This window comes from Epinephelus fuscoguttatus, linkage group LG12 (assembly GCF_011397635.1).
Source record: "Epinephelus fuscoguttatus linkage group LG12, E.fuscoguttatus.final_Chr_v1".
Lineage (NCBI taxonomy): Eukaryota > Metazoa > Chordata > Actinopteri > Perciformes > Serranidae > Epinephelus > Epinephelus fuscoguttatus.
In genome coordinates, this window is record NC_064763.1 from 584,933 (window position 1) to 600,562 (window position 15,630).

General features: G+C 41.1%; 1 protein-coding gene across 3 annotated transcripts in view; it reads left to right on the forward strand.

Moving 5' to 3' along the window:
- gdpd5a (glycerophosphodiester phosphodiesterase domain containing 5a) overlaps positions 1 to 15,630 on the forward strand; it is a 169,796-nt gene that overhangs the window by 134,023 nt on the left and 20,143 nt on the right. For all 3 annotated transcript variants that reach the window (XM_049591536.1, XM_049591535.1, XM_049591537.1), the window contains exons 9-10: positions 10,726 to 10,808; positions 12,126 to 12,276. In XM_049591536.1, coding sequence (XP_049447493.1) covers positions 10,726 to 10,808; positions 12,126 to 12,276 — 234 coding nt within the window. The remainder of the gene's footprint in view (positions 1 to 10,725; positions 10,809 to 12,125; positions 12,277 to 15,630) is intronic.

Sequence of the window (15,630 nt, forward strand, 5' to 3'; positions counted from 1 at the left end):
GGATGGTGAAAGAGTTGTGTGCCCCAGACTGGCTTCGTCACTCAAAATAGAGGGGTGCATCTGAAACAAGGAGAAGTCAATCAACATTGATAGCTGGAAAACATACTGAACATCAACCATATTTTACCGATCTAAAGGACTCATGGTGGAGGAGGCACTACAGCTATTTATGTATCCACATGTGTATGTGTATTAGTGCTCTGCATTACTAAAACATAATACAAGTGTATTTTTTGCAGACACCCGGGGCTATTTATACGTCATTTATCTGACCCAGTTAACCCTCGGGGATCGCTCATGTCATATACCACATAAGACGACTCTCTATTTTTAGAATATCTCCGGGGAAAAAAAGATGTATAGAACTTGATTGAGCAGTGCAGGGTTGAGGTTATACAAGCATTAATACACAAGGAGACAAGGCGAACCAAAAATTGGGAAACAAGTGGCTGGTGTGCAATGAGTGTGTGCACAGATGTTTTACACCACAACACACCAAAAAGCAGAGGAACACATATTAATCCCACTGCAAACACATCTAAATTAACCAGCACATCAAGAGAGGGCATTAATAGTCTCTGACCAACATTAACGCTGTTTACACACAGACATTGATGAAAGGGAGCACAACAGACCTTGAGCAGCTAACGTTAAGTTAATACCAATCATGCCCTCGTTTTTACACAACAAATGTAGCTCAACCCACCATCCGGTGGTAGTAATTTGTGCATGCCGAGATTCCTCACACAGACGTCCCCCTTATGATTCGATACATTACGTAGAATTGCATCTTAGAGAACATAACACACGTGTTAAAATATAATGATGACGGCGCGTATAAACGCAGCGGCTTGATACTCTATGTTAGTACTAGCTACTAGCTAGTACTGCTAGTGCTAAGTGCCAAACAGAATTTCGTTGCACAATGTACAATGACAATAAAGTTGTCTAATTCTAATAATTAAAACTCATTCCCTTACAGCTCTTTCTCTTAGTTGTGCGTGTATTGTTTGCATTCTTCTCTTCGTCTTCTCCGTTGTCTTCTTCTTCAGTGAATAATACACACACAGACCAACTTCCGGACATGGACTTCCAGTATGGATATGGCAGCACCCATGTCCACCATCATGTCTGCAGCTGGGTCCCTCTCAGTATTTGCCCGATGTATTGCTCTGGTGGAAATTTTCTTGTCTAAGTCTGTGTATCAAGAATTGAGATTGCTGATTCATAATTTCATTTAGTTGAAATTCATATTGTCTTAATTATTTCGGGGTTTCCTCTGATGGGCTGCTTGCATTGATGTTTTCAAGTCTTGTGATTTTTTTTGTTCCAGTTTGACTTCTTGTTCCTTTTCTTTCTTTTTCTTATAAACAGAGAATGAGATTATGTTTCCTCTTAATACTGCCTTTGCTGTTTCCCACAGAAGGGTTGGAGATGACTTTGGGGAATCATTCATGTCTAGGAAGGATGCTCACTCTCTTTTAATACAACTGTCGCATTCGGGGTCTGTGAGGAGAGCTGTGTTAAAGCGCCATCTGGTGATCAGTTTATGTGGACTGATTCTATTCCAAGTAAATGTAACAGGGGTATGATCACTTATGATGGGGGTGAATCTTTGACTCTGAGATATTAGATATGATTGAGTTGCTGGTGAGGAAAAAATCAATGCAAGAATACGAATGGTGGACTGGTGAGTAGAATGAGTATTCTCTAGCAGTTGGATGTTGCAGTCTCCAACTATCACCAAGACCAAAATCACTCATTAACTGTTTCTGTGGATTGCCAAGTACGTTTATTTTTTGCAGTGTTAGTGCTGATGGGTCGATAACTGTGTTGAAGTCGCCTCCTATTATAATTGGACAATCGGAGATGTTTGAAATGGAGGGGGGAAAAAATACGGAAGAAGGATGGCTGATCTGTGTTTGGACCATACACATTGCTGATTGTTAGTGGGTTATTGTTGTTTGATATGATAATGATGATAAAACATCTGTAATGGTGGTGTTATGGACAAATTAGGTATTTTTATTTTATACACCTCTTTGTTTTGTGTTGTAGGTAGCTGAAAACAAGTGGTTGAATTGTGATGATTTTAATTTATTATGGTCTGAATCTGAAAGATGTTTTTTTTTGTAAGAGGCATATATCTGATTGTAGTTTAGTTAAATGATTTAAAACTTTTACCCTTTTTGTTTGAGAACCAATTCCACGGATATTCCATGTTACGAATCTAAGTGATGATGACATGTTATGTAACTATAAAATCCTATGTATTAGTGGTGGTGCGTGTGTGTGTGTGTGTGTGTGTGTGTGTGTGTGTGTGTGGCTGAAAATACAGTTTGATATAAGGCACATAGCACAACAAGACTGACCACCCAACATGTAAACAGGAAGACACAAACAAAAGAATGCTGCCACATAGACACAAAACGCTCATGTCAATGTGGCTGTGGGAGACAGTAGGTCATAGACCGCCGTACTGGGGGGGCCAGGGGGGCCATGGCCTGGGTAACTTTTGTACTCTGACATAGAGGACTGCATTGGGATTGGGTCCTGTGGGTCCCCATTAAACAGTAGAAGAAGAAGAAAAAGAAGAAGAAAAAGATGTAGCCTAGCGACAGGATGTCAACACAGGAACTTGGTGCACATGCATGAGCGTTTCCACTCCATATTTATTCATAAATGGACGAATATGCCCTGAATCAGCTTTCATACCAATTTGCCGCTTGCGCCACCTGTCTGTCTGTCTGTCTGTCTGTCAGCTCCATCTGTCATGAGACAAACATGAAAGAAGACGTGCAGTTTATTGTGTTTCACCGGCGACGAGCTGTCATTACACGTGACTATTACGCATGTCTGCGCGCTCTTTATAACTCACTGTGTGAACCTATATGTTGCATAATAAAGATTTGCCCCCTTCTAATTTTTAACCGCCCCCTCAGTAACTTCATCCTGGCGCTGGGCTTGCCATAACCTCAATCACTGCGTGATTATATAAAGGTAGAAAAATAAATAAATACAGAGGAGGAGAACAGAAAATGAAACAGCCTTTATTTCATTAAAAACTAAATCAAAACAACGAAATAGGAGCGCTATTCTTGACCAGTGCGTCAAAAGACATGCAGACCAGGGAAACGAAACAAACAACCCCATGAATCTCCTTGTCCTTATAGCCTATAAAATGACGTGTTTTCTCCTGCGGGATGGGAGAAGACACAAAATCAATGCATTTCTATTATTGTGTGGGCATAAATTCTCAGAGTTTTGCGGGAGCGGGCGGGAGTGGCACACACATTGTGGTTGCAGGCGGTAATGGTCAGAAATTCAGCATTCTGGTTATTTTTCAGTAACTGCGCAGCTGCACTTGTTTTGTTGTTGTTGTGTGTGTGTGTGTGTGTATGGGTGTGTGTGTCTGTGTGTGCGGCTCTGCTCATCAGTAAATAGGCTTGGCCTGTTGTGTGTGAATGTTAGAGTGGGATCAGAGGGGTTAATCTGAGCAAGCATGTGTTCGTGTTCATGCGTGTACTGTAGATGTGACTGTGTGGCATCGGAATAAAAAAAGTGCTCCGCAATGTTATTTAATACATCAATGATATTGTCTGTTTCAATGCATATGCCCCCCCACCACCTTTGCGTGACTTGAAATTATGGCCCCCCCTTGCTCAGATGCGTTCCGCGGTCCATGCAGTAGGTTATGAGGGGTCTAGAAGAGCCAGGGGGTCATGTCCTTATCATGGAATTACTGTCCATCTATGTACAGTTTGTCCACTGAGATAACTGCTCTTTTGCCTTCTTTCATCAGTTGTTTCCGGATTGGTTGTAGTTGGTTGTGTCGTTGTAAGATGTCCCGGGGGAACTGGTCATTCAGTCCATAGTTTTTTCCCTTTAGGTGTCTGCCTTGTTGTTGAACTAGTTCTTTTTCGTTTATAGTGCTCGAACTTTGCAACCATCGGTCATGGTCTGTTGTTGATGTTCTTTAAGCCCATACGCTGCACACAGTGAAAAGTGTTGACTGTTTCTGTGGGTAGTTTAAACTATGTGATCATGACTTCCTTAACAGATTTTTGGGGTCGTTTGGGGTTTGTTCTGAGATGCCAGCGAAAACCAAGTTGTCCCTCATGCTGTGTGTTTGCAAGTCCAGAATGTTCTCTTTCATGGTTTTGTTTTTGGCTGTGATGAAGGTGAGCTGAGTGGTGTTTTAACAGACTGTTTTAATGAGTTATTTCTTTGATGAGTGTTTCGATCTGTTTTTTTTTTTTTGTTTGTTTGTTTTTTTAAGATATGTTTTTGGGTATCTTTGCCTCCAATGGACAGGACAGCCAAGCGTGAAAGGGGGAGAGAGAGAGAGGGGGATGACATGCAGCAAAGGGCCACAGGCTGGACCTGAACCCGGGCCGCCACAGCAACAGCCCCGCACACGGGGCTCCGGCCCCACCACTAAGCCACCGACGCCCCTTCGATCTGTTCTTGACTAAATTCCAGGCTGTGGTGAAGTGCCTGGAATTCCCTGTGTAAAACCTCAATCAGCACAATTCTGCTGTCAAGTCCTCTAAGTTTATTTTCAATGGAGATTAGAATGTCGCTCACCTCTGTGCTGCACGGTGGTTTGGGGGATGAGGATGGTGAGGTGTCCGGGCTGGGGACTGACTCTGGACGGAGACGTTTGGCATTTGGATTGGAGTTGGATTTCCCCTTTTTAGCGTAGTCTGAATCAGTTGTAATAATCGTCAGTGTTTTCTTCTAGGTGCTTCAGGTTGGTTGATGGTATAGTCCAGTAGGAAAAAAAAAAAGTTTTATGTCCAGTGAGATGTGGTTTTTGGGTCTGGAGTCTACCAGCTGGGGGCCGCCATGTTGGATGCACTGTCCCATCAGAGTTGCATTCACCAAGCAAGCACTGCCATCACTCCCTCTGGGGAGCCTCCTTCGGTCTTCACACTAGCAGTTTTTAAGTGTATGCTGCCCTGATGCTATTCTAACTGATTCTTACTCAAAAATATGCAACTCAGCGGTAAAATACTCACTTACCATGTACTTCATACTTAAGAGGAAAACATCCTCCTACTACATGTACCTGACAGAGACATGTTACTGGTTACATTGCAGATTTAGATTTTACCTTCATTTAAGAATTAAAATATGATATGATTACTCATTAAATTATCCAGCATTCCATATGAATTGAAAGCTCCACCTAAAACAGATGTTATGCCTGGTACACACAACACGACATTTCTGTCCGTTCCAACAGTCACTATGTCACATTACGCAATTGTGGAGTCATAAAATCGTGCTGTGACTTGGCCAACAGGCATGACGCACTACACTATGGTCCACATCAATCATCCCCGGTTGTCTTTCACGATGTGTGTAATGTCATCGGGTTATTCTTGTCCTATCTTTATTACTTTTACTATTGTTTCAGTCACTGTGTCTGTTCACGTGCCAGCCGAAATGTTATTGTAGTAATGTAAAAAGTGCCAGCAGATGGCAGGAGCTACATTTGAAGGACCATATGCAAACATAGACACTGAATCCTCCACAATAAGTTCCAGCAAATGTTTAACAATAAAAGCCTATTTAAAAAATGAAGGGATTCTCTCAACCAAAGTTATAAGGGACATTTAATTTGAAACAGATACAGGAAGCGTTGAGTTTAAAATGACTGTGCAATGCATTGACTTTATCAAGGCAAACAGGAGCGGATAAAAAGTAAAAATAGAAAAATACAGAGGGAATAATAAATAATGTCCCGTTTATAATGTAGTCTGTTTCAAATGAAGCTGGTAACCTCTGTAGTTGTGGTGGGAGCGTATCTATGTTTTCCGGGTTCTATGTTTCTTGGGTTCTATGTTCCCCACTTAACCCTGCAAAAAAGGTTCTGTGTTTCCCACTTACACAAAAAAGGTTCTATGGTTCCCGGGTTCTATGTTCCCCACTCAACCAAGCGGGAAACATAGAACCCTTTTTGGTTGAGCGGGGAACATAGAACCCAGGAAACACAGAACCTTTTTGGGTGGTAAGCGGGGAATATAGAACCCGGGAAACATAGAACCCGGGAAACATAGGGATGACCCTGTTGTAGTAAGTAAAAGCCCTGCCACTATTTTTTAATTTCCTTACTTTATGTCTGTCTCCATTATGAAGAAATAACATTGTTTGCTAGCTTGATGTGAACGACAAAGACACACGATAATCCATCATTTCATTTCATGTAGTGTGTCATAGTTACCGTCGCAGTGTCTGAGACGCCTCATGATGTTTCGACAAAAAATGTTTGATTTTCTTGTTCCCGTCACAGCCATCATTATGACCAATAGAAACACAGAGATATCTGGGGCCTCCCTAGTGTAGTGGTTAGAGCACTTGTCCTCCACGCGGAAGGCCCAGGATTTGCATCCTGCTGGGGTCAACGTCAGCAAAATGCGGTCGCAAGAGGTTCAAAGGGGAATCAAATGGGATCAGATTCCTTAAGGAGGCTTCAGGATAAGAGTCCTTAACGGGGGCGTCTCAAGCCCCTTGTGAACGGGAAGGTCCAGACATAAAAAGCAGAGGAACACAGAGAGTCTCTAACGACTTAACCACAGAGTAAAAAAGGAAAATGCTGGCATGAAACAACAGAAGCACTTTCGCAATCCAGTGAGTACTGCCATTAGTATCAAGCTAGTAAACAATGTTATTTCTTCATAATGGAGACGTCATAAAGTAAGAAAATTAAAAAAATACTTACCACAACTGCAGAGGCTATCAGCTTCATTTGAAACAGACTACATTTTAAATGGGCTGTTATTTATTATTCCCTCTGTATTTTTATATTTTTATTTTTAATCCGCTCCCGTTTTCCTTGAAGAAGTTAATGCATCATGCTGTCATTTCAAACTCAACACTTCCTGTATCTGTGTAAAATTAAAGCCCCTTATTACTTCGGTTGAGAGAATCTCTTCATTTTCTAAAAAGGCTTTTATTGTGAAACATTTGCAGGAACTTGTGGGGGATTTAGTTATTTGTATGTTTGCGTACGTGTCAGGTACTGAACCACAGGCTTAGACTCAAAATGTAAAAAAAAAAAAAACAGTCCTTTAATCAGAAAAGCGGTCGGTACACAGGTTATCACAAGCAAGGCAACAGTGTCCAAATCGGCAGGCTAAAGGCTAGGTTAGCATACAAAAAAGCAGGTCTGGGAACTATACGGCTAATTAGTCACACAAGGGAACAAAAGGCTTGAACATTGTCACAAGGAACGAGACGAACTTGCACAGAAGGAAGGGAACACTGAGACTAAGGCTGCGGTCGAATAGTCTTTTTTGCTTAGGAAGGTTCCTAACTGAGTGAAATGACCCAGAAGTATGTAAGTGGCAGCCATGATAAGAGCTGGTCGCTGAGCTACAGTGGAAGGATCATAACAAAAAGAGAGAATAGGGCACTGTACAAAAGACTGTGACGTTAAAAGATATCCGCTTGAGGTTATTAAATACTTGCAGCGAGACCCTGCAGCAGAAACAATAAGCGCTTTCCCCATAGAGAGAGCTGCTGTGCGCATTTACGCATGAGGCACAGCAGCCTCACTTTTATTATTATTTTTCACTTTTATTATTAATATTATTATTTATCTATCTATCTATGCAGTAGGGGCACGTAATATTGATATAGCAATAAAGGCCAAACACAAGTTGGTTACTGGTTGTGGTCTAATTTCTAATCCAATTGTCCATTTGAAGAAGAAAATGGAAAAAGCACGTGGATTTCCATTATTTTTTTATTCACACGGAAAAACAAAATAATGTATTTAGTATTTGTTTATCCTGTTATAAAACACACAAGTTGAACACAGCTGTGGACGGAGGGGACACGCACCCGTAACATATGCTCAGTTTGTATGTATGTATGCATCATTTTGTTTCAGTTTGTGGCTGGTAGCCTATATTCCTTTTTTTAATCCAATTCCGACCTTAGAAATTAAATAATATCTTTCACCGTGTTGTCCACGTTTATATATCCTGCATGAAACAACACGATGAGAACGTACGGGCGCATTATCTAAGATGCACTTTTTGTAGTCCATCTTCAGAACATTGTAGTTTCACCACAGCAGACCCACGTCAATAACATCCGCCATCGCATCATTATGTAGCCCAGTGTAAGTGCAGTCGGATTCTCTCAGCACCGCAGTTGTCTTTTCCTAAGTCCTTATGAATTCTCCTTCACATCTTCCCTTGACCTTGTGACATTTTCCATTGAGGTCAAGGAAAAGAGGTTAGGAAAATACGACAGGAGGGACTTTTCGACCGCAGCTTAAATATTCTGGGGAAGAAGAGACAGTGAGACACAGCTGCAGCACATTGGGGCAGGGCAGATAATCATTCAAGAGGGAGACACACGAAGGCAGGAAGTGAAGGACCTGAAATGAGACAGGAGGTACGTATCAAAATAAAACAGGAAGTAGAAGACAAAGAACACTGGGAAAAAGGTAACTCAACTATCCGGCCAGGGCGTGACAGTATGTACTTCAAATGTAGCACTTGCCATCTGCTGGCACTTTTTTACATTACTACAACATTTCAGCTGGCCCCTGAACAGACACAGTGACTGAAATAGTAATAATAATAAAAATAGGACAAAAATAACCCAATGACATCACACACATCATGAAAGATGACCGGGGATGATTGGTGTGGACCATCATGTGTATCATGTCTGTCGGCCAAGTCACAGCACGATTTTATGACTCCACGATCGTGTAATGTGACATAATGACTGTCAGAATGGTGAGAAATGTCGTGTAGTGTGTACCAGGCATAAGTACATTTAAGTACATTGTACCTTCATCACCTCCTTTCTCCGAAATTATGCAAATCTACATTTTTTTCAAACTAAGTAATGTAGTATAACCAACAGGAAACCACTGATGTGTGAACTGATTTTGAGGGCACCACACTACTATAAGAGTGAAGTTATTAAATTTTTGTGTTTTCTTTTTAAGGTGTTGTACTTTGTAAAGTCCCTGTGCACTCGTCTCACAGCAGGCTGTGCTCACAGACAAAACATTATTTGTCCAGCTCAGAGCAAGGATTGTTTTGATGATGTAGCTTGTTGTCTTGGTTAGAAAGAAGCTTTGTTTGTGTTTTAACAACGTTTCGCTTGAGATTTTGATCCAGGAAGTTCAAGTCCATGTTTATCTTTCTAACTTTACTGAACTGCTTTAGGCAGACAGCTACTGTCCCCTCTTCCTGGTACTGCACATCAGTACTTAATCTGTTCGTGGTACAGAGTACCAGACTGTACCAGCCTCCTCTCACCCCTGGTTATAAGTTGATATGGCAAAGAAACACACCAAAGTTCGCCGCTATTTGGAGGTCAGAAACACAGTGAAATACACATAGAAACATGCTCTGTTCACAGTCTGCTATCTGCAGAGGTCTGTAGCCCCGGATCCTGCTGCACAGAGCTGCTGCACACTCTGGAGCCTTTTAGAACAGGTATATACTGTATGTACTAAGATTTTGTGACACTTGGTTGAAAACAGGTGGACTTTACTTAACTAATTATGTGACTTCTGCAGGTTATTAGTAGCTTACTTCGGGGCTTCATCGCAAAGGAGATAAATGCATACACCACTTTTCAGATTTTTATTTTTTTAGGAAGTTTTGGGTTTTCCTATTTCACCATTTTGTGTAGGCCCATTTCCTAAAATCCAAATTAAATACATTTAAATTACAGGTTGTAATGCAGCAAAATAGGATAGCATAGAGGCAGGCGTGGTCAAATGGAGGGCAGAGGGAAATTGTTGTCCCGACAACGCCACCTGGGGAATTGCACCCCAGAAAATACACTCTGAGCAGTACCCTTATTAACAGAAGGTCACACAGATTCGTTACACTAAAAATATAGGACGTGAGAGGGACTTCCAAAAATAGTAACAAATGTTTATTGATAAAAAATTCACTAAGTTTTAAAAGAACACAAGGATGTCACAAGATATACGGCCCAGGTGTCAAAATAAAGACCATGCTGGTTATTGCGGTAGAAAATAGCAAAATGACAGGAACAGGGCTAGTACTTAGCTCGGCGGACAGACTAAAGCAAAAATAAGAGACAACTCAAACCAAAGAAAAATGACTACAAACCAAACCACCACATGCCACACCAAATTAAACGGAGTGAGGGGGACACCACCACCGGGGAAGTCTGCCACACACTGCACAAGCTCCTGTCCTGGAAAAGAAATAAAAACAAAATTAATACTGCTGGTGGTGGGACACTCAGGTAAATAGGTTGTACAATTACCCCACACACACACACACACACACACACTCACACCTGTAGATGTGAATGGTTGTCTGTGTCTACGTGTCAGCCCTGCGATAGTCTGGCGACCTGTCCAGGGTGTACCCCGCCTCTCGTCCAATGTCAGCTGGGATAGGCTCCATTGTGCAATGCTTGTTTTGTTTTTTGATTTCCAGTTCCAGTATAATTCTCTCTTTGACATGTTATAGCTTTAAATCCTCAGGAATTAAGTAAAAACTAGTGTTGTGCCACAACGAATTTCAGTGTGTGTGGTGTAGATATGCATCATAAAGAAGTAGTCAAGAAGTAGTAATCATTTCACACAAATGTATTTTCAATTGGTAATTCTACCATATTAAATGCCCTATTATAAATCTATCACTTCTATCACTTATGCAGGTCTTCTTCACATAGTGACTAACAGTAGTCTCCTCTCTGCTCTAGCTGGCCCCAGAAAACACCATGGTGTCCTTTAACAGAGCCCTGCAGCATGGGGCTAGTTCCCTGGAGGCTGACGTCACTATCAGGTTATTAGCCACACATTAATAACATTTTGATACTGGGTTATAGGGATGGGAATTGAGAATCAGTTCCAGTTGACCACTGGTTCAAATTGTCCAAATGACCAGAATCATATGCTTCAAGCTTGACAGTTCCTTTTATCAATGCCAGCATGTTTTTCTAACACTTGCACATTGCAAACAATGATGTGAAACTCGTGTGTCTACACTGCTGGAAACTTGCAACATGATGTAGTTATGATGGAGATGAAGAAATGGTCTGAAGTGTGACTTCATTCACAACGAAAGATGACAGCAGAGCTGCTTGTAATGTCTGTAAAATTATATTTTTGAGTAAGGGTGGAAACACCAGCAATAATCTGAAATATCATTTTAAGCAACAGTGGCTTAAATTCCGGTAATGCCATGTATTTGACAATCTATGACAAGTGCCACTGCTTCCCAACCGAGCAACACGTTTATTACTGAAAGTAAATATCCTTCGTAATAATAACACATGTTCTCATCTTAGGTCATTAAATACCAAAGCTGTGACACACCCCTCAGTGTGTGGTACTGATGGCAACAACAGCCTTTGACATCTTATTAAGCCGCACCCTTCAGTGTCTGTATGTGTGGCACTGCTGTCTCCTGGGTGAAACATGTAGTTAACATTGTCAAACGGTAGCGGCTAGTTTTAGGCAACAAAACTACTTAGTTAGGTTTAGAAAAAATATCATGTTTTGGGTTAAAGTAAAGTGCATAAATACATCACATTACTGATGCAAGTACATAATCGACATACAGAAGTTATTGAGTTATGTTGCGTTAAATAAACGGTGACTTCTGTGTTTTTTAGGGGACACAAACTGCTGTCATCTGGGTGAGAGTTAAGTTTTGTTTGACCCATCTACCCATAAAACAGTTGCACTGATGCTGAAAATCTGTGTAGGCCCACATTTTTCCACACAGAAAATTGATCAGGAATCAGTAAGAGAATCGATAAAGAATTTGACCGATTAGCAGAATCGATAATGGCATTGGTATTAATAAAATCTTATCAACTCCCATCCCTACTGGGTTGTACATATTAAATGAAGTGATGGTATGCTCTGAAATTCAAAATGTACATCCCACAGCTGATAAACATGTGGGTTGTTTGGTAGAAACATTTACAGTGCACATAAGAAGACAGATGCAGCTAAACCTCGCAATGTGAGGTGATCATCAGCTCATTTCACCTCCGCTGTTTTGATGTTAGATTATTATGATATTTCATTTTACAAAATATACTAAACCACAAAGTTCCAAAGTACAACATTTTCTTGATTTTGTTTCTTGCAGTGTGGATGCTGTTCCCTTCCTCATGCGAGACCGCACATTGAGAAGAACCACAGATGTTAGTAAGGTCTTTCCGGCCAGACAGTATGATGATGCCTCTTCCTTCAACTGGACAGAGATTCGATCTCTAAACGCAGGCCAGTGGTTTTTGGAGGTACTGAAATCCACTTAACTCATCCTGATATGTTCATGCAGATCCCTGCACAGCTATTTAATGCATGTCCCCCTTCTATGACCCCACATTCTTTACCATATTCTGTTTCTATAAATAAAGTCTTTCAGATTATTCTGTTACTACAAATAAAGTCTTTCAGAAACAACTCATGATTCCCGAGCGCGGCACCGCTGCTGCTCACCGCTCCCTCAGGGGATGGGTCAAATGCGGAGAACAAATTTCACACACTCAGGTGTGTGAAAATCAGTGGGACTTTAATAAAATGTTTCAGTTCTGAGGGAGTCCCTGAGAAATTATGCAATATGTGGAGAATGTCACTGTAAAATTTTGTAAAACCTACAGTTTTACCAGTACATATTAGTACATACAACATATTAGAAGAGGTATAAAATGTATTTAGCTTTTCCACTGGCAACATCTTGAGGTGTCATATTGAGGTATCATTTAACTGTACTGGAACAGGGCTGATTTTGAAGATCGAGATCCCTGTGACTAATTCCTTACACTTAAACGTCTTTGTAATGGAGCACACACTTAGATTTTTTTTAGATATAGTGTAGGCTGACCAAACGTCCTCTTTTGCCTGGACATGTCCACTTTTCACGTCCCGTCCGGGGCGTCAGGGGCGTCTGGGGGTTTTTATAAACTGATGATAATGTCCGGTTTTCCGTGTGTTTGTGTGTGTGTGTGTTAGAGTGCGGCACGGGCCACATATTTCTGTCCGAACCCGAACCGAGCCCGACATTATTTAATGACCAAGGCACTGAGTTTGTGTCACACAGTGGTAACAGGCTATTTAACAGGCCGGGCATGCGCCGTGTGCTCAGCTGCGGAGAGGGAGACCTCCGTGTTTGAGATGGGAGCGGGCGGCGGGAGGTCCGAGGCTTCTAGCGAGAGGAGAGGGAGAAATATAACAAAATAAGATAAAATAGGAAAAACCTGTCTCCCTCTTTTATTTTATTTTCAGCGTTTAATCAAGGCGGTGGCGGGCGGCTGGAGGTCCGAGACTTCCAGAGAGGGGAGAGGTAGAAACAAACAGCCAATGTGTCTGTGTGTGTTATTTTCAGGTGTTGTCACGTAAATAACAGTGCCCAAACAATAAACAGGACAGACAATAGGATTTTATTTATTTTTACACTACATTTTCACTGAAAGCTGAACGAATCCGACCCGAGCCCAAATACAATTTATGATCAAACCCGGCTGACCCGTCGGGTACCATTGGGCTCAGATCGCCACACTCTAGTGTGTGTATGTGTCCCTATTGGGACCTATCTGAATTTCTGTTTGAGAGATATTATTTTGTAATATAACTGAATTTTCTATCCATACATATAAATTTTAAATATATTAAAATTATAAGGCATCTTTGAGTAAACTGCAAGTATCATTTAAGTAGGCTATGTCGTGGCTGGCCGAGTGTCCTCTTTTTTGGAAATCAAAATATGGTCACCCTAATATAGTGATGCAAAGGCAGAGAGATATAAACAATGTAAAACTCTACATCTAAATTAGCTGCAAACAGGCCTACTTAATTTAGAATATGCAAATACAGTGGTGGAAAAAAGTTTTCAGACACCCCATGCATTTGTGAAATATTGCATTAAGAATCACTCTTAGGTCTTCAAGTGCAATTTCTTTTAGTACAGTCACAGCCAAAATACTAAATAAATCCTAAAAAAGCCATTAAAAACTTAAAATTGATTGGTTCCATAAAAATACATAAGAAATTTTGAGTATTGGGTCATTTTGGTACCAGTGATGAAGGTCGTTCTTTTTATTAAAAGACACAATTTTTGTTGCCAAGCTTCGTGTCTACATAAAGCCAGCACATTTGAAAGTTCTTCAGACACAAAAATGGCTAAAACAAGGAACCTAACGCAGGAAACACGCCTGAAGATAAAGATTCTCAGCCAGGAAGGGTACAGCTGCAGCCAGATAGCCAGGAAGTGCAGATGCAGTCCTTCAGCAGTTGGATACACTCTGCAGAAATACAGACGAACCAACAGCTTGGAAGACAAACCAAGATCTGGGCGTCCAAGGGTTTCTTCAGCAAGAAATGACCGCATCCTGATCCGCATGTGCAGGCAAAACCGCCGAATGACATCACAGGAGCTTCAGCAGCAGTGGTCAAACCAAACTGGTGTCCAGTGTTCCACCCACACTGTACGTGGCCAACTTTTAGATCATGGCTTAAGGTCATACAAGGCTATCAAGAAGCCCCTGATCAATGAGAGACAGAGGTTAGCCTGGCGTCGTTGGGCCCAGGCACACAAGAACTGGACAGCCAGGAATTGGAAGAAAATTTTGTGGTCAGATGAGTCCAGTTTCCAGCTTTATCTTCCTCCTGCTAATGTGAGGGTACGCAGAAGGCCAGGCGAAGCATTATCTCCAGCATGTACAGTACCTACTGTCAAGCATGGTGGAGGCAGTATCATGGTTTGGGGATGCATGAGTGCTGCTGGTGTTGGTCATCTCACTGTCTGTGATGGCACATTGAACTCTACCAAGTATTGTACCATTCTCGAAACCCACATGCTCCCTTCTACGCGTGCACTGTTCCGTCGAGGTAAAAACTGGATGTTTCAACAAGATAATGCCCCTTGCCACACATCCAAGGCCAGTAGAACTTGGCTGCAGGAGCACAGTATCCAGGTCTTAGAGTGGCCAGCTCAATCCCCGGACATGAGCCCCATTGAAAATCTGTGGTGGATTATCAAAAGGTCTATTTCAAAGCATAAACCAAAGAATTTAGAAGAATTAAAAGCAGTAATTCAAGAAGAATGGGACAAGATTACCCCTCAACAGTGTGAAAGGCTCGTGGGGAACATGCCAGCCAGGATTAGAGCTCTACTACGTGCCAGTGGCAGGACTACTAAATATTAATTTGATGATGTGATGGTTTATTTATTTTTTGTTCAGTTTTGAACACATTCTCTGTTATTTGTTGACTTTGATACCGACAATGTTGAGAACTGACATATTGAAACTGTCAAGAATTTAGTTTTGTTAGTTTTTCTTGTAAACAATAAACAAAAAAATATAATTTGTATTTGTTTGTATCTGTCTAATGCAGCCACACCTTTTGAAACACAAAAAAGATTTTTCCACAAATATTTCATGATAATATTTGAGATTGTGTAAAATTTTAAGGGTGTCCAAAAACTTTTTTCCACCACTGTATCTCTTCGTGTTGTATTACAGTTTTTTGCAATCACTAGCATCTTTTTGTCCAATCTTCGGACAAATTTTCAAAACTCTAAACACAAATAGCACAACACCTGTCTGTTGTGGACAACACTATTAACACAATTCATGTTGTTTCACACAATA